This window comes from Lycorma delicatula, chromosome 10 (assembly GCF_047948215.1).
Source record: "Lycorma delicatula isolate Av1 chromosome 10, ASM4794821v1, whole genome shotgun sequence".
NCBI lineage: Eukaryota > Metazoa > Arthropoda > Insecta > Hemiptera > Fulgoridae > Lycorma > Lycorma delicatula.
Window position 1 is genome coordinate 1,961,850 of NC_134464.1, and position 21,376 is coordinate 1,983,225.

At 28.8% G+C, this 21,376-nt stretch overlaps 1 protein-coding gene across 3 annotated transcripts in view; it reads right to left on the reverse strand.

The window, feature by feature from the left end:
- cno (adherens junction formation factor afadin) overlaps positions 1 to 21,376 on the reverse strand; it is a 650,000-nt gene that overhangs the window by 74,527 nt on the left and 554,097 nt on the right. For 2 of the 3 annotated variants that reach the window (XM_075376809.1, XM_075376812.1), the window contains 4 exons: positions 19,649 to 19,924; positions 18,335 to 18,484; positions 17,726 to 17,977; positions 13,957 to 14,085 (listed from right to left, as the gene is read on the reverse strand). In XM_075376809.1, the coding sequence (XP_075232924.1) occupies positions 13,957 to 14,085; positions 17,726 to 17,977; positions 18,335 to 18,484; positions 19,649 to 19,924 (807 nt within the window). The remainder of the gene's footprint in view (positions 1 to 13,956; positions 14,086 to 17,725; positions 17,978 to 18,334; positions 18,485 to 19,648; positions 19,925 to 21,376) is intronic. The other variant, XM_075376810.1, reaches the window with a different exon arrangement.

The window sequence follows — 21,376 nt, forward strand, 5'->3', positions numbered from 1 at the left end:
ACCGATGTCAAAAAAAATCAAATTGTACACATTGCTGGCTGCCATTTTGGATTACACGATCAGAATTTAGTTTTAATCGCATCATTTTTCTCGTCTCACAAAACTCTTTAAAATTATATATCAAATGACCGACAATCCTATTTGAAATTTTTGAGTAGCTCCCAACCCTGCCGCCCAAAAATCAAAAAGAGTAGCCCCTCGGTACAAAGAAGAATGCCACAAACAGCATCCCATTATCTCAATTACAAAAAAAAAGTTAGACGGGGTGTAAATTACTTTTCAGGCGCCCCCGATATATTAACAATATCTAATTGGAATATAATTTATTTTTCCATTAAATAAAATTTTCTGAATATAAATTTAGGTTTACTTTATTCAACAACGCGTTAAGAGGTACAGCAGTAGAATTACATCAACAATTTTCAAACTCTACGATTCTGCTGCAAAAAACTGATGCTATCGATTCGATATCTGATTAACCTATGCGAATTATTAAAGGACTGTGAATGTCGGATAAAGTTCAACAAACAAATGTTACGACGGCACAAAAAATGTTATGTTAGACAACTCCTTATGTGAATTTCTATGCGACTACCATTTTCTTCTCGATGTCGACTCATTTAAATAAATCTTACTTGAAATTAGCAAATATAGGCTTTCTCAACAGGAAAGTTTATATCTTTCAATATTAAAAGTGTTACAAAGGATTTCACAGCGGCTGGAAAACTACCACCATGTATTTTTCGTAAATTCATTTTTTTAACTTATTAATTGTTTATTAATACGAGTAGAAGAAAATCGATAACTTTTTAGTTTTTTGCGCCGGTATAACTAATCTATTTTTTAAATTGCCGATAAACTTGCTTCATTAGTTGCAGAATAAGTGTAAAATCAAATAATAAAAAAATATAGAACAATTATTTAAAGTTAAAAAAGCGATTGAAAAAATTATAAAAATATTCACGTTAAAAAAAAGAGCGATTGAAAATAAAATTATTTAATTTTTTTCATTTGATTTTTGTCTGAATTCGATTACTTCATAAAAAAAAAAACAGTTATAATTTTTTTTCTTGTAACCATCTCACCGTTACTTAATAAGATAGAAGTTGAAATTGTTGATATTTCATTGAAAGAATAAATTAAAAAAAAGATAATTGTTTGTTTTATTCGCCTAAGTTCCCCTTAACCAAGAAAATTTGTTATATATTACACCAACATTTTTTATTTTTAATAAATATTTTAATTTTGAAATCGTTTATTTTATTATTGTTTTCATAATGCTAAATAGTAAAAGAGAAGGAAAGAAAACCGGGAAGAAGGAAAAAACAGTAGGAAATTCAAGACTTTCTTTCTTTCTTTTTCCTGTTTAGCCTCCGGTAACTACCGTTTAGATAATTCTTCTGAGGATGAATGAGGATGATATGTATGAGTGTAAATGAAGTGTAGTCTTGAACATTCTCAGTTCGACCATTCCTGAGATGTGTGGTTAATTGAAACCCAACCACCAAAGAACACCGGTATCCACGATCTTTTATTCAAATCCATGTAAGAATATCTGGCTTTACTTGGACTTGAACGCTGTAACTCTCGACTTCCAAATCACCTGATTTGGGAAGACGCGTTAACCACTAGACCAACCCGGTGGGTTAAGGAAATTCAAGATGATTTCTTTTCACTCCAAGACCCATTCCATCGGATTCGCAATTGAATTTCACTCCACCGTACGCTAAATTTTATAAAAACCCCAGCCCGCTGCCTAACCTTCTATTTTATTACTTTTTTATCTAACAAAACAGTCTCATTTTTAATTAAATCTTAAAATACTTAAACAATTTTATAATTTGTGTTTTAAAACAAATAAAGTACGACAAAAGAGAATAAAGAATCGACAAAAAGATTGGCGTTTGTCGATTTCGACAAACGCCAATCGGTTCGACTTTTCGAGACGATTGTCTTTTACGGCGTTCTTTTACATCGTTATGTTCGAGTGAAAAGCCAGCAAACAAGTCGACAAGCAAGTAGAATTTTACGACACTTTATACGGCTTTAAACTTCAGTTACATCAGCCGAAGTTATAAAATGATTTTATAAAGTTAAAATGATTCTTTGATAAGTTATTAAAATAATAAGCTGTTTTTTTTCCACATATACGTCTAATAAGTTTCCGCTAAAGTACAATAAGTTTAAAAAAAAAAATTGAATAAAAATATTAATAAAATTATTTGTAACATTTTCGATGAATTTTTACGTAAATAAATAATAAAAAAATGTATATATATATATATATATATATATATATATATATATATATAATGAACATAAATATAACAGACAAAACATGAAAAATAGCGCAACAAAATGAACTATTAAATTATGTAATTAATCGCGTAAAAACGCTTTCAAAAGGAAGATAAAAAAAATATAAGTATAAACATCTTAAATTTCCCCTCCGTAAAATAATGCGTACATTATTTCCTTTGTTTCTTTTATTTTACTTATTTACGCTAAACACCGTTTCTATTTATAAAAAATTATGGAGAAAAGGTAAGTATTAAGTTTTCATTGTTAAAATTTTTTAAAAGCGTTTAAATTTTTGTAAGTTTTTAAAAGTTTTAAATTTTTAAAGTATGAAAATTGGCGGTTTTTACTCGTTTAAATGCGGTAAAAAAACACGCAAAAAACTTTTCAGAACGCAAAAATCTTTTCAGAACGCAAAAAACTGTAATACAACTTATTAAACTGTAAAATCATTAAATTACTAAGTTCTTATTTAGAAACTACATTTTAAAGAACCCTATAATTAAAACTATAAATAATATTCCAAAATAATATTTAAAAATATTTTCTTAACGATAAGAAGATAAAATATTAAATTTAATTTACCTTTTTCGAAAAAAATGATTTGGCCGCTAAAAGGAATTTATTTTTTCTAACTGCACTTTTATCGGTCTTCATTATAAAATTAGAAATTTAATAAAGATATATATTTAATGCGAAATAAAATATAAAAACTAATACGTATAAATATAATTCAAAACAAACACCGAAAAATAAATTTATTGAAAGAAAAACCGTTACAAAAAATAAACGAAAAGAATACACCTGTTGTCCGCATAAGTGACTGCTGTTAACTTCGTAACGTTCCGTCATTAGTCAACCGGAGAAATGTAAAAAAAAATTAATAAAAGAGGGCGATTAAAACACAACCCTCCCCACCACAACGCAAAACCAGGCCTACCACGAGTTTCTAGTAATACGAATTTTTTATTATTTATAAAAAAACATACATTATGTGAAATGTAAAACAATTTTAACAAAAAACAAATACAAATTATACGGTATTTTATTTGAAAAGGAATTAATTTACGGATAACATTTTCAGAAATAATCCGATACTTTTTGCCGCAACCGGGTTTTAAACCACATATTTTATTACGTTAAAAAAATAAATAAAAATAAAAACAGAAATAATTAATTTCAGTTGTTGAAAATTTCACAAATCTATTAATACAAATTTTAATTAAATATTAAAATACACAAAAAAAATTTTATTAGTAAAGATAAAAAAGTGTTATTAAAATGATAAATTAATTATATTTAAAAAGATAAAAATTTTATTCGCCCTCATTTCGGATGACGATAAAGGGGCATACTTAAAACTACGCTCTACGACTAAAAAATAAAACTATGAATAGCCGTAGTTTTCCGCTATCTATAGGGCAGAGAAAGAGATACGAGAGACATGAAAAACTTAACAGGCTGAATAACTCGATAAAGTATAATTTAGTGTTATAGAGTAAATTAAAAATTTAATTTTTATAAAGTTTTACTAAAATTTCCATACTGGAATTGTTTGATTCAGTTCGATGGCTTTTAATAAATTAGAGACAATATTTAATTTTTTATTTTTAAAAATCGTTTAAATAGCACCACTAAATGCCAACAGCATGAAATAAAACTGCGATTTTATTTAACTTTGATGATCTACAGATAAAGGTTTATTAAACATGGGTTCGGCCGTTTTACGTTTGTAGCCTCGCTTCAAAATCTTTACTGTCCAGTTTCTTGCTCTCTGAAACATTGCAGTATAGATCAGATTATACAAATTCAGTTTACCGTCTTAAACTTGTTTTTTTTTTTTTTTTTTTTTTTTTTTTAAGTTAGTCATGAAAGTGAAGTGTCTGAAGGTCAACAGTTATAACTCTTGAATTATTTTAAATTTTATATCATTTTAAATTTCCCTTATGAGTGAAGGCAGGGCGCATTATTTTTCCTAGAGAAAGGGACATGTTAATTTGTTGCTTTATATTACCCATTACAGTCTTTTTAGGTATGTAATGTTTATAACGCGACTAAGGCATAAGTTAACGATTAATTTCTCTGAAAATAATGATGTTAATTATATAGCAACTACTAATAATGAATCGAGTGAAGGTTGAATATCATCTGCATTTTGACGGGCTTGTTATGCTGAAACAGATCAGTACATTCATATTCATTAAGCTAAATAAGGAAGGGCATAAGGAACCGTTTAATTTCTCATTTATCTAATCAACCTGGCGTGGAACTTGTTATTCTTGGGAACGGTTACATCATTTACTGGAATGACTTTTGTCATGTCAGGTCGCTCTACAAACATTAGTTTATACCTAAAATAATACATACATACTTTTTATTGATTAACTTTTCTTTAAAACGCACTACACTAAAAGCATTGAGTAAGATACTTCTTTGAAGTACGAAAGGAAATATTTAATAAAATAAGATAACAGGAAAGTTTTCTGACAATTTAAAATCCAGTTTCTATAACTTCTTAGTTAGGATTTCTAATATACTCTGTCAAAATTTGATAAATTTTTTTATTTGACTTGACAGTTTTTGATAAATTAATAGAACAATCTGTAAAATCATTTTTTTAAATAAAAAGAACTAAATAAAATAGAATACAAAATATATAAATGCTGTTGATTTTTTAATTGTGTATATTTATGAAACGAACACGTAGAGGTCACTTTCTCATATCAATATAACACATAAAATAAAAGAGGATAATTATCCTTTCAAACATACCAAAAAATTACTTTGTATTATGTGTGTATGTGTGTGTGTGTGTGTGTTTAGACATGATGTGAGAGAGGATGCTTTGTTTATGAGAGTGTGAAGTAAAGTAAAAGTTGAAAGCGATTTAATAATTAAATAATGGTAAAATAACATATGTATATCCTATTTTTACAGTGCAATATAATTAAATGTAGTCATTTTTTTCTATTGGCCTGTATAATTTTAAAAATAAAATTAAATAAAGCATTAAACTGTTAAATTGTGATTATAATGAACGTATGAACTCAACAATATTAATATTGTTAATTAGACATACTACCAAGCCACAACATGTTTAACATATATTAAAAATTTTTTTTAAAAATAAATAAAAAGAATATAATCTAAAAAAAATGTTATAAAAAAATGAACAAAATTACTGAAGAACAAAACTAACTAACTTCATTTATTGAAGTTGTAGAACATAGCAAAAAAAGAAAAATGCCAAAATGTAAAAAAAATTATATTTTTTTTATTAATGCAAAATAACAACTACAATAGAATTGCAATTCAAAAATTTTACTCTCAAAAAAGGAAAATCTTCTTAAAAATGAATTCAAAATTTTATCAGAAATATATTTATGTAGCTGGAAATACATCAAGATGACCAGGACATTCAGAGTTGATATCAATAACGTATTAATTTAAATTCATTGTGGTAGATTTTGGAATAACCGTTTTTCCCATTTTCGGAATAAGCTATTCTGTTTTGGAATAACAGCTTTACCTTGATCATCAAGTTAGATGGCAGTCCGCAATCATAATTTATGTATTACTGCAGTGTATTTTTAGAGTCACAAATCAATAAATTAATCAGTTAATTTTTTTTTTATAATGCTTTCTCCAAACAAGAATGAAAGAATTATTGATGTAAATTCAATAGTGAATGAATATTTTATTTAGTACTTTCCTGACTGTACAATCAATCATTACCGTTAAGCCTTTTGATTTATATTCTAGGAGGGATTAGAAGACTCAATTTTAACTCAAAACCCTGATGACTTTGATCATTAGGCTTTATTGTATAATCACCACCGGACAGGAAATTGTCTTAAGATTATATTCCAGCGCTTCATTAGATATAAAGGATGCCGGACTACGGCATCCTCACGAAGGAACGAGTAGGGTTTAACCTGCAGAATCTACATGGAGAAGAAGCAATCTAGGTTAAGTAAAAGAGGTGGATGGTGACAAAGGATTATCTACTTACAGAGGAACTGCAGCACAAGATAAAAACATCCCGTTCAGAAGGTGGCTCAAAAGTACCTCCAAGCAACAGGCATCTATCTTACTAACAATCACTCAGATGATCAGGGGATTTTTACCAAGATGAGAGCAGAAGATTACCAATAAACAATTTTGTGTTTACCGGTTCAAATATACAATGAAACAAAACTTGCTTTTCCTTCAGAAACTTAATTGCCGTTCAAGAAAATGTTCTGGCTTTCTAAAAGAACCCTCCTATATTGGAATTAAGTGGTTTATAGAAGTACCCACGTAAAACACATAATAATTAATCAGCCAGAGCTCCTTGGATGATATAATTTTAGATAAGTTAAAGAAATAAATTAAAATGGAATTAAAATTAATGTACGTATTAGATTACAGATAATAGAGATAAACAGATAATAGAGCTGGGAATTAACTAATAGATGTAAAATGGTACTTGATGTTACGTGTAAGTAAATAGGTAATAACCTTAACGAAAATAAGTAATAATATAGAATATTTATCATGGATTTCAGAGGCTATGTAGAATCAAGTCATCCCAACATATCTTACGAATCAACATATTTTTGATTCCTAACATTTTCTTAATTCCTTTCATCCCCTCCAAGGTAATATGATTAATACATTAAAAATAACAACAAAATAACTTACAGTATAAGTCCGCCACCAAATCTGGGATTCTCAGGGCCTGGAAAAGGAATCATTGATAAACTAAAGGGTACAAACAACTACAATTTTCCCTACAGAACCCCTCAATTAACATGAAAAAAAATAGTGATATTTGAACTATTCATTTCTAAAAAATGTCTACCTTCATGGACAAATAAAAAACAAGCGGTGTTAAAAATGTTCAATACTCCATTCCTCCCAGAACCCTTGTCACGCACAAGTGGAAAAAAAGTGAATACAATATTTGAACTAATTGTTTAAAAAAAAGTGTTCATAGAGAGCCGTAAAATGCTTCAAACTGACATTTAAAGAAGAGTTACAAGACCCACTTACTCTCCTTCCAAAACATTATGAAACCAAAAAAATAAATAAATAATTCGGTTCGATTAACTTAAGTCAAAAAATATACATATAAAATACAGGTGTAAAACAAGTTTTCATTCCTTGTACCTAAATTACCAAAAACTGAAAAATTGTAATAAATAAAATTTAAAGGCAAAATTCAAGCAAACAAAATTTATGTAACTTCTGTTAAAATATACATAAATAATTATTATTACTTTCATCAATTTAAGATAAATCTTAATGTCTCCCCCTCCTATTTAACACATTTTTTGTGATTTAGTCACTTAAGATTCTTTTTTTTAAGGAAACAATTTATGCAATTTTTTTTACATTTTTACAGAAACTTTGTTTTTTCATTTTGATCTATGCATAATAAAAATGATTAAAGACTGTATTTCAAATCTATTTGGCCTTGTAATTTAAAAAGAGTAAAACACGTTTAGTCGTTCATATGACAGTAGAGAGTAATTGTTGTGACAGATTTACAAATTTTTGTTTGGCGTAAATTTAATTTGAAATAAAAATTAACGACTGTTATTCTCATATTGTGTTTAGCATATGTAGGTATGTATCTGACAAAAGAATAAGTTAATTACATTATAGTAAAGACTTAAATAAATAAAAAAAAACTACATTGAAAATTATGTTACATTATTTAAATTTTCTTGAAAACGTAAATATACATAAGGTATTAAAATATAATAGTAGCAAAAGATATATCTACTTATAATACATATATAACAAATATGAGATCATATAATGAAAATTTACATTCTTGAAAAATGCTATCAGGTGATACAAACAAATAAATGAACTTTTAAAGACCGATTCCTTAAACTTCAGTGTAAAGAAATTATAAAAATTGAATGTAATTAATAACAAATAATCCTCTAAACTGATACGATAAGGCTTTGTGATGAAAATATGTTTTTACTATTCTCTGAGTCTCAGGCAGAATGAAGATTTTTATTTCTAGTTTTATTATTTAAGTTAGGGTTTTAACTGAAGAAATAAATATTTTTCTATTTAAAATTCATATAAGTCATTAAAAAAATATATTTATCATGGGATCCAAGATATACATGAATAATAGCAGTAGTACAATGCTGAAATCTTACAGAGTTTGACATCAGATTTGCCAAACTTTATTTAACACCAACACTTGTTTTGACAGAAGCATTTACCGAATTGATAACAGAGTCAATATAATTCAGCTGTTCTGCAATATAATTAAATGGTTGACAATGTTTACCAAGACAATAAATACAGTGGTGAGTGCCACCAAGTAGATTTTTAACGGACTTGATGGGTGGAGAAAATGACTGCTCGAGTTGATTGCCACTCAACTTACTTCAAGCAATTCATAGTTGCTTTGTTGTAAGTTTGTTCTGACAGAGTAGTGTATAGGCTGTTTTCATTATTTCAGTATATTTATTTAATTTTTACTTTCCTCGCATATAGTTACGCAGTATAGTTATACAGTATACTTCATAAAGAGAAGTATGCTAATTGTATCAGATTTTGTTGTCAGAAACTTGATGTTTCATGATCCCCTCTAACAAAAAAAAAAATGTTGTACTGAAAAATTCTCAAAAGATATATATGTATGTGTAATGTACATTTTGTTAGCCTGTTTTTTGCTCATTATCTCCGGTCTGGATGAACCGATTAGGATAAAATTTGGCACTATGATTTCTGTATATGGCACATTGATGCCATTTAATTTTGTCACGACTGATCAACAAGGCAGGGATGTATGGACTTACGGTTCCTGTATTTCAAGATTTTACTCGAATAGAATAATTTTTTTACATAATTCTTTACTTACATACTGACATAAGTGTTCCATTTAATTTTTCTACAACATTTTTTATAGGTTAACAACAACATAAATTTCCTGGTTTCGCTGGAAAAGTTACTCAATTATTTGTCCGCTTTTTTATGTAGTTTATTATTTTTTTGTAATTTCTTTTGTTAAAATTTTACTAAATTTGAGTGTATTTTAAATTTAATTAAATTATAGTAATTAAAATAATTGGAATAACAGTTAAAATTAAGCTGGAATAATTAATTAGTAAAGTTAGCTTTTTGCTTTAATAATCATGAGTAATTTGTGAAAGTAGCCTTTCACATCCAAATAAATTTATAAAATTTTTCTTTGTCTTTTTTCATTCAGGAGAATAAATTATAAAAGAACCTCTCTCTATCCTACCTCCACAATTGAATGTACCCTGCATTCATCGTTGTTTTATTCTTTTCCAATGACAATAAATGATGTTGGAAGTATTTTCGCTTCTGCACTGTTGTACAGCTTTTATATTTTTTCCTGAACTTAAACACCTTCTTTCCTTCTATGATCAGATTGACATTGTAATCTGACATGTTAATCATAATCATAATAGATAAATGTGTCACTGCTATTAAAGAATGACAAATCCTTCGGTCAAAGCAGCTGTGTGTGTTACGTCTACAGCTTAATAAAAATGTTATCTCACATTTCTAATATGAAGTGCAATTAATTACTATAGCTCATGTATTTTTTTATAATAATATTAAAACAAAAAAAAATTGTGTTTTATGTCATTAAGTTGATTGTAAGGTGTTTGACAAATATTATGATGTAATTTGTTAGTAGAAAGCTTTTAGTAAAATACAGTTTAGAAACAAGTATATTCCCTTTTTTAATCAGATGCGTTGCAAATAGTTAAAATAAAAACATCACAAGAACGTATAACCTTCTAAAAAGCAAACACAATCAAAATTAAACAGTAATGTTAAAACTCTTTTAACTGTTCTACATCATGCAGTTAATTATATCTTTGGTAACAGACTCCAACTGAATATTACTATGAAATAATTTATAAGTTACCAGTCAGTTAATACAGTAAAATATTCACTAATCAAACTATAAAAGTATGAATAAAATCTGATTCAGTAAAGTTAACTTAACTAATTCATACTACCTGATGCATTTAACACATCTGAATTACTTGTAGTGTTAACATTCATGTAAAATAATATATGTAAATAAACAAATTTAAGGAAAGAAAAATAAAATTACTTCATAATACGAGGGTTATTTTTTTCAAGGTCCGATCGGTCACAAAATAAAAACCCATGCAAAAATCGGATGAACATTTGCGAATATGTGTTGCGCAGCGTCTCTAGTATGGCCTTCAATCACGTCACGTCACTTTGTTTAGTTCTGAACACGCAGCTAGTATGTAAACTTGTCTACAACAATAGCATCTCCCGCCAAGTGTGAAGTGCGTGCGGTAATTTGATTTCTTCAGGCTGAGGGGTGTAATGCAACTGAAATTCATCAATGAATAAGTAATGTGTATGGTGAAACTTCAATGAGTGACAGCAAAGTGCGACAATGGTGCAGGAACTTTAAAGCAGAACGTGCAGACGTTCATGATGCAGGCGATCAGGGAAGGAAGCAAGTGTCAACCCATGATCTCGTTGAGCGAGTGGATGAGGCAATTCAAGGAAATCGTCGGTTCACAATTTCTGTATTGAGCGATTCGTTTCCTGAAATTTCAAGGTCAGCTCTCTACACCAATGTGAGTGAGAGACTTCAGTACCTCAAACTGTGTGCGAGATGGGTTCCCAAGATGCTGCCCAACCATCACAAAACAATGAGAATGGACGCCTCCCTAACGTTTCTCCAGCTCTACCGCAATGAAGGAGAAAATTTTTTGAACAAAATTGTCACATGGGACCATTTCAAAACTGAAGAAACAAAAGAACAATCCAAACAGCGGATGCATTCTCATTCTCTCAGTAAACCAGAGAAGTTCAAGCGAACCGTCTCCAACAGAAAGTGTATGCCTACTGTGTTATGGAATGGAGTTCTCTTGGTGGAATTCATGGAACGTGGCACGACCATCACTGCAGCCTCATACTGTGACTCTTCAATGTCTACGAAGGGCAATTCAGAATAAGCGGAGAGGAATGTTGTCATCAGGCATTGTTTTTCTCCATGACAATGCTCGGCCACACACTGCTGCTGTAACAAAGAAGCTCCTGCAGCGTTTTCATTGGGAAGTGTTTGATCACCCACCATACAGCCTGAACTTGGCTCCGTCTGATTTTCACCTCTTTGCTAACATGAAATGCTGGCTAGGAGGACAACATTTTGGCACAGACATCAAGCTGCAGACCAGCGTAGAAACACGGCTGAAAACACAGGCAGCTATGTTCTATGACGAGGGTATTGGAAAGTTGGTACCACGCTACAACAAATGTCTAAATCGGAATGGCGACTATGTAGAGAAATAGTGTAACTATGAAAGTACTTGAAAATAAAAATTTTTTTTATTTTCACTGTGATTTTAATTTCGTGACCGATCGGACCTTGAAAAAAAAATAACCCTCGTATAATGAATACCTAACATAAAAAGAAATGTATGAGAAGAAAATTACTAGCATAAAGTATTAGGAAAATGATTTCTACCGCAGGAGTTGCATTAACTTCTTTCCACTAACTACACCAAATGAATTTACAATAATTTCTTACAGTGTATGCATTGAAATTAAATGGGAGAGATTATGTTTAGATGGCTAGAAAGAGGTAGTTTTTATAATTTGTAGGTTTTTTAGATCACTTTTAAAAGGAGTCACTCAAAAGTTTCTTAAATGTGCTTGTCAAAAGAAAGAAGAATATAGTACAACCAGATACTGCAATGTATATATTACATGAATCAGTCCAATAAGCAACAACACACTAAATAATCCATTAATAAAAACTTAATTTGGTTAGTGTCTTTTTGCAAATGTTAAGATGTTTAACGTTTAACAAAAATAAATGCATGTAATGTAATGTTTTCAATTTGGTAAAATATCAGTCAGTGGTTACGTGTAAAATAGTTAAACATGAATTTATTAATAGCACTAATTTAACTGCTTTAATCATTATAAAAACAGGTGAATGATCTAAATTGCAATTCAAGCAGTATTACATCCGATAATCATGTGAAAATGTGTACAACTATTCTTGTAAACTGCAAGAGGGCAATCCATAATGCTCGTAACATCATACAACTAACAGATAAAATTTTTTTTAATGTACTAAATAAATATGGCATTTATTTCTAGATTTCTGATTATTAAGCATTAGCAACACAAAATGAAAGTCAGTTTAGAACTTAGAACAACTCAAAAATTAATTTAACTTAAGTACTAAAATATATAGTACTCAATCAAAATTACAAAAAACTCAATAGAAGAACTATGACTTCTCAATTTATTGAATAAATATGTTTCTTACACTGATGATAATCTCTATAAGAATTTGTTATTTTATAGAAGATGAACAATTTAATGAATCCATTATGTCATTTGAATAAAGAGTACAGTACAGAAAGTAATTTCATTCCAATATTAACGCACCCATATACACTGGCTCAGGTGTTAGGTAATTTTTGTTTGGAAAAGAAAAAGGTTAAAATAAGAAGATTTGATATAATGAAGAACTAACAGAAATTACCAGAGATTGCACATTTTCTTAGCGTGACAGTATCATACTATGACTTCAGAATGTAAGGGATCAATATACTCGCTTCTAAGATAAGTTTTAAAAGAAAGAAAGGCCAATAATGAATTTTAAGGTAGACAAAATTTTTGCTCTAAATAACTGTACAGAATTAAACAAAAGATATCTTCTGAATACAAAAACTTAAGACAATTTTAGTATAAAAAAAAATCCAATTTGGACACCACATGACTTCCTTTATGTCTATTAAATTACATATACACATTTTTAATAGTATCAAACAATTTTATTTCTGATTTTTTTTTTATTATTGAATTATTGTATTTTTTTTATAATCACAGGTTAATAATGACTAATAAATCAATATATTTAAATAAAAAAAAAAAAAGTTAAAAAAAGAAATGAATTCGAATTTGAACCTATGTGCCTTCCCCTTGTAAGATCCAAATATTTCATTAATTAAAATTTGATTTGGCTATATCTCTGGAACCAATGAAAATCATCCTTTTATAGAGAATTGAACATGACCATCAAAAAGTATCTTAGCTACTAGAGGGAAATTAAATTATGTGAGAAAATTATTTACTCTTTAAGAAACATTTTGAGATATGGTACCTCCTGTAAGGTCCACATCTCCCCTTGACCATTTGTGAGCAAAATTAAATGGCATCATAATTCCACCAAAACAGAAATTATCATCCCAAGTTTCATTCAAGTCTGTCTATCCAGTCTGAAGTTAGCAAAAAACAGGCCAACATAAACATACATACATCCTTCTGGAATTTTTAAAAACTAAAATTATGTTTTTTTTTTTGTTAGAGGTCATGAAACATCTCGATCTGCAAAACTCCTGACATGCAAAATTTGATCTGACTGGCTTGCCTTTTCCTTATATATTATATAATATAAATGAAGAGTATAACTATATCAACCAAATAGTAAGAAATAACATAGCTGTAATCAATTAATGCAGATTATAAAAAATTAAATTTCTTATTCTACATTATCTTTTTTTGTTTTTAATTATCTATTACTAAACATGCAAATTAATTATCGATATCTTATTTAGAATATATGAAATGAAAATAATAGAAAAAAATTAAAATGTAACTCACCTTAGCAGCTACTATGCTGAGGCCCATTCCATTATTTGATTTATGCAGTTTAATAATCTGTACATCAGGTTCATGCTGAGGTCCAGCACATCCACCCGATCGATTACTCATTGCACTTGGACTACGAACCTGAAAAAGAAATGAGAATAAATAATAATATTACAATACCTGTAAGACCATAGATTTAGTTTCTCTATTAAAATAATAATTATTAAAAAAGTAATAATAAGCTACCTAACCTAAAAGGCTTAAAATGATTAATTATGCAAACGATTAGCTGATCTATTCTTAACTAATATAATTTGACCAGAAATAATTTCCTATCATATCATTCAGCTATCATTGTTTTCATTTAATAAAGAATAATACTCTGATATGCAATAAACAGTCTTATAATTCGTCTATTGCCATTTTTTATTGATTACCAATAATTTAAAATATTTCCTATCAAGCAAAATTAAAAAAAAACTTTCTTTTATAAAAATAAACATAGATATGGATAGTATTAAAAACACGCACGTGCGCACACACACAGTTTATTTATTTATTTATTATGCAATAATGCAGTTATTTCAATCATAACTGATGCAGAATCCTGTGAAAGTACCTTCATAAAAAATTAAAGTATGACACGTTGGGGGTAAAAATCAATAAATTGGGGTGAAGAACCCTGCTTTTTATGTTTAACTTACATTAACTTTGTTAAACAGGTAATAAATACATAAAACTTTTAACAAAATTTGTATAGAATTTAATTCTGAACATAATGTTGTAAGACAGATTGAAACAAAAAAAAGGATAGGAATAAAACCAAGAAAAGTTAGATAAATTTGAATTCTATTTAGAAACAGTATACCAGACCAAAGTGCATTATACGTACCAGTTTATAATAAAGGTTCAAAAATGAGCCCGCCATTTCCAAAGCATTTCTTGGCTCATTTCTGTACCGCTTTTGTTGCTCTTTTTAGTTCATCAGGCTGTCCTAAAGTTGCTCAGCTGAATCCATAATGCACACAAGTATTTCCTTATGAGAATGTATTTTTGGTTTGTATACAATATTTTTCATCCATCCCCTGACACAAAAATCTATTAGATCAGGCGATCTTGGTGGCCAGGAATGTGGACCTCCATGATCGATTCATTTCTCAGGGAAATGATGATTTAAGTAAATGAAAATTGCACAAGAGAAGCAGGGAGGCATGCCATCGTGCTGGAAGTATAGTTTGCATGTCAACGCTAGAGGAAGAACTTCACGCATCTGTGGCATTCTCTTGAAGAAAGTGCAAGTAGACCTCACCATTTAAGCTGCCCAGTAATATGAACAGTCCAAATAGCTGACTGTGAAGAAGACTGCTGCACCATACATTGAAGCTAAATTGGTATTGAAAATTGCCTTCCACTGTTTCATGAAGATATATTTCTACCTGTGTAAGCTCACTGTAAGTTGTTGATACTAACTCAAGTGAAATCTGCCTTGTCGAAAAACATACTTGTAGAGTTGTTAATTTGTATTCAATCAGTTGCAGAACTCCAAGCGAAGCGAACTATCTCCTGGGTATAGATGTTGATTTGTCTGTTTATGTAAGGATAAAACTTGTTTTGTTTAAGTGTCCTCCAAACCATCGAGCGCAAAACTCTTATCTGCTTAGAGAGACATTGTGTAGTGATCCCTGGACTCCGCTAAACTGCATCAATAATAATTTCATCAATAACAGCATCGTGTTGGACAGACTGTTCATAGGTGGTACAAATACTAGGTAGTGAACTTGGTTCTCGAATAATGCAAAAAGTCATGTTAATTATTTTGGGATCTGAAATCCTGCGATTCAGAAAGCATATTTCATATTATACTGCAACAACTGTAGCTTTATCAGTAATCATACCCAAAATGTACCAAATCAGTGTATTCCTTTGTTGTAAATAAGTACAGCATTACTTCAATGGCAAACCAATCACGTTCAAACTAAAATTCACAGAAAACTTTCGCTGACAGCACAGTTCACAGTACCCAACATACTAAATGTACCTTACAGAATGATTTAAACACTAATACAGAATTTATATAAAAATAGAATATCCACTTATCAACAATTGTGAGTATTGACTACCCAAGCACTTTCGGATTATTCCTCCATTATCAGATATTACTGATTAATTATGAATTTTATAGTTGTGCAAATAAATTTTTATAAATGGGAATTAAAATGAAAATAAAATTAAAATTATTAACAGTTGATTGTCAATAGTTAAAATAAGTCAACATTAAAAGAAAAACATCTTGTCAGTAAGATGTTTACATCTGTTATGTAGTATAAATTGAATCAGTTAGCCAACCTAATAACTAATAATTATTGTATGATTTTCTTGAATAAAATATCATCAAATCGGATTTGTTGATTAATAAATTTATTATTATTCATATATATATATATATAATCAGAATGTCCAGAATAATCTCAAAAAGATCGATTTTAGAAAAAAAAAATATATATATATAGTTTATTCCATATCATCAGTCTGTACATAATTCTAAAATTGCATCAACAAATAACAAAAAAAAGAAAAACCTAAGAATGTAGAAAATATAAACACTACAACCACAAAATTTGTAACAAAAAAATCCACCGCCATTACTGGAGGTTTAGGTTTTTCTGTAACTTTGTTTGATGGTTAAGTTGTTTTTTTTAATTTAATTGGCACAGTGATCAATATGTTGATAAATTATTTGAATCTTCAAATAAAAGTAAATCTTAAAAGTAAATCATAATATATATATATTATGATTTAAATTTAACTTTATATATATATTATGATTTTCCACATTTTCATTTAAAGTACGCTAGTAATATTAAATCATACAATTGCATTTAAATAACCATTTTCTAAATGGTTATTTTCTTTTTATTTATTTACTTTATTTATGTATTTTGTTTGCTATTGTTTCATATGTTTATTATTTTTATGTACTAATGTGGACTAACCAATTACATATAATTTTTTTAAAAATTAACCGTGTATTCTATGACGCTTATCTGATCATAGGTTGTTCCATTCAATCAAATACTGGGGCAGTTTCCTTTCTTTTTAATAGTATAACATAATTCCCCATTTATAACATGATCTACATAACGCATAACTATATTATAATCTGAATAAAATATTTATCAGGTGAATTTATCTTGTGACAGTTATTATAATAAATCATATGCCAAACTGTGATTCAAACAGTTGTTTGCTGTATAGTCTTCAGCAATGCTATCAACAAAGTCACTAAAACAGTCACTCGAACAGTTAAAATTGATCAACATCTGAATAACTTTTATGTACCGGTTGACATAAAAAGCTAAAACGATGAGATTACAAAGAGGTGTTGCCAGTTCTGGGAATTGTACAACTACAAAAAATGAAGAAAAAAACTTTAAAATATTTCCATTGATAAGCATGAGAAAAATGAAATTCTCTGGCACAGCCATGTAAGAAGAATGAATGACAATAAATTACCAAGGAAAAGCTACACATCAACTAAGTAAGAAAAAACGAAAAATGTTACAACATTTCTGAGTAAGCAATATGAAGAAAAAACTACTTGATTTATTTTATAAGACAGAAGTCAGGTACTGAAATTTACCTACATGAAACCTTTCATTGTGCTGCAGAATTCTTTTCATCAACCAGTTTAATTTTTTCTGCATCATATATTTAAAAAAGATTAAAATTAAAAAAAAGAAGAAATTTAAGAGAAACTAACTGACTTTATTTTATAGCTTACCATATTTGTATTTGTAGGTCCCATATAAACAGTCCAAAGTCCATTAGAAGATGGCTGAGCACTTAATCTGCATAAACCAGCATGTTGAAGCGGTGCAATGAAGTCAACCAATCCCTGAGGTACTCCTCGTACGACTTCACAACTATAACCATCTTCAGGTAAAAGAAAAGGTAAAGCTAATTCAGGATCTTCTTCCAATCTTACTTCTCTACCATCAGATCTAGCTAACTCATCAGCCAAATTCTCTGCTACCTAAAAATCAACAATTAAAAAATTAATTATTTTTTTTAATTAATGAGTTTAAAAAACAAATTAAAAGCACACAACTGATTGCTAGAATTATTATTCTAAAATAATGGAAAAACTTCAAAATTTTTACTGTAAAAATTGAAGTTACCCGGTTTGTTACCATCTTGTTAAAAAAAAACTCTTTAAAAGAATCGTTAGTTATAACTATTACTCGAATTAGCTTTACATCTTAAAATTAATATAAAAATAATAATAAAAGTTTTGTTCTATATTATTGTTATTTTTATTATAGATATATCTTTATAAAATATTTTAATCAACACACTACAATAAATATTAAAAACAAAAAGTAAAACGTACCCTCACCACATTTTCTATCATCTCATGTGGCAGTCTCGGTTCATCAGGAGATGGCTGATATTTCTGTAGCAATGCTCTTAACTGTAATGAGTTTAATTTAAAACACGTTGATGATAATGTAGCCAGATCATCTGCATTATATTTTGGTGCCTATATTCAAAGAAAAAATAAAAAAAATTGTAAATGAAATATAAAAAGTTAACATAATCTACATTAAATGACATACGAGGGTGGGATGAAAAGATCTAAGCCTCACACATAGATGGTGAGGCACATGAGATGGTGTTATTACACTTAATTTCTTGAAGGTGTCACATGATTCCATTCTTCATTAGTTTATGATAAGAGTTTCAAGCGCATCACTTAGTATAATGTTTATAGTTTGTCAAAGTGGAGAATTAGGACGTTTTTTGGAAAATGGAAAAGTTGGAAATTCGTGCAATGATTAAATACTGTTTTCTAAAAGGCTTAAGCGCAAAGGAAATTGAAGAACAGCTTGATACGACATTGGAAGACTCTTCTCCATCAAATACAACAGTTAAACACTGGGTCGCAGAGTTTAAAATGGGTTGAACATGCACTAGCAATGAACGATGCAGAAGACATTTTCTGAGGTGACTAGGCCAGAAATAATGGAAAAAGTGCATAAAATTATTTTAGCAGATCGATGATTGATAGCAAACGAGTTAGCAGAGTCTGTATTATTATGTATAATGTAAAAATAAATTAAAACAATAAACATTTTATCTTGGGAAAAATCCTAAGATCAATAAAAATAGGTGGTGGAAACAAATATTAATTCAGAACAAAGATCTTTAATAATACAACTTAAACTGAAAAAATATTAGGTTCCATCAGAAAAAAAGAATCAAATTCTTCAGCCACCTTATGAAAATGAATGATAATAGGCTCATAAAACAAATATTCAACCATATTTACTACAAAAAGAATGGAAATCAATGGACAACAATGGTTCAAAAAGACCTCAAAGAAATTAAAATATTTGAAGAAATAGTACAACACAGAACAATGCTCACAAAACTGACAAGATTTCAACAAAAAAGAAACTACCAATGTTTGGTTAGAAGACAGAAGGCAAAAACAAAGTGAAAGACTGAAGAACTACTAGAAGATCCGAAAAGAAAATTTCCCTTCCAAAAGGAAGGGAAATGAATGCAAAGTGTAGCTTCATATAGCCTTCAGTCGGCCAAAAAAAAAGAAAGTACGATAAAAAGAAATTTTTCAATTTAACATTGTATATTAGTATAGAAATAAGTTAAAATATATGAAAAGAATATTAAATAGTAAACAAACCTGTAATAAATGGGCAGCTTGCTTTAATCTTGCTAAATGGCAATCAGCAGCTAATTCAAGTCCTTGTCTTTCAGCCCAAGCTTCAATCTGCCCTAATCTTGCTTTAATTCGAAGACCCCACGCTCTTGAACAATATATCGAATTAGGTGCTACAACGTGGTTAAATGCCCAAACATTAACAAAATGAAACAGCTGTGAAAACAGCTGTATTGTCAGTGCAGCATTTACTCTACATCTTCTAAGTAATGCCATTGCAGATGACATAACTCCAAGTACCTGTAAAGAAAAGACAAATAATATAATTTTTACTTTCCTGGCATCATAGCTCTAAAGCTATGCTGCAAGAAGGAAAACATGATAATCAGTCAAAAAATGGGGTCTCTCTTTTTTTCAACATTTTATTACAAAGGAACCCAAAAAAAACAAAAAAAAGGGATAGGTAATGTTTGTACATATGCACATGGATTGGCATGTTTGAAGCTTAATAACCTTTGACTTTTAAATCAATTTTGATTATATTTTGTACAGAAACTTATGTATATGGGGCAAATTGGTGGTAAAATTTGGGGTGAATATCTACAGGAGATAAGAGGGTTTTTTGGGGGTCAATTCTCCCACTTTATATTAAGCTCAATACATATGTGTATGCTTATCTTATATTAAAAAAAGGTTTTGCCCTAAAATTCCCTTTCCCTAAAAATCAAAAGAAAAAAAATTATCTTTTTATTTGCTGAATATCTTTCCACTGATTTTTTAATGTCTTCCTACGTATAGTAGTAGTGCAAGTGACCTAAAAAAATACTTTGGGAGCGATATTTGGGTTGGGAGAACCAATCAAGGTCTAAAAATATCAATTTTTTTATTTTTTAAAACTTTTTTGGTTTAAATAATAAACTTTTAGTAAAAATACTACAAAAAAAAAATTTCATCATAATTCACACCCCCCACCCACAAAAAAAAAAAATTTCGGTAACTTTCTATTAGTTATATATTTTATATAGATTTTTTTTTTAGTTTTTTTCCATTTAACATAAAACATAGAAAAATCAAAAAACATTTTCTTGAAAGGTGATTATTTAAGATGGGGAGCAAAATAAAATTAGTGATTTACAGATTAGAGATTACAGATTTTTTGAATTTTTAAAACTTTTTTTGTTTTACTTAAACATATAATGATAATTTTACAATAAAACTTCATCATAAATTACCCCTTTCCCAAAAAAGAGATCTTGGTTAACTTTCTCCAATATTTTTCCACTATATAATAATACATAACCAATATCAGGAAATTACATCTTTGTTACCAGCTTTTTTTCTGAATTTAAAACGTAATATAGTCAGAACATTTCTTGAGTTGAATACATTTTACAGTTTATCAGATCTATTTTTAGCATCTTTTACAAGGATAAATCATACTAAGGAAACATGTATTGTAGTCAAATCTGCCAAAATCTTTATATATTGGGAAATGAAATTAATAATAAAAAAATTCTATTAAAAGATAAAGGCATCAATGTAGAAGGAAGGAAAGTAAATTGTGTAAAGTTGTATTTGGTGTTTTTAAGAGATATATAGGTTATTCACCAGATGTTTTTAGATTAGAAGACACTATAACACAGTATCAAATGAAATTAAATGTTAAAAAAATAAAAGTGAGGACAGCAGACTTATCAAATGAATGATACATAAATATAAAGATTAAAACACATAAGAAAGTATGGGTACTAA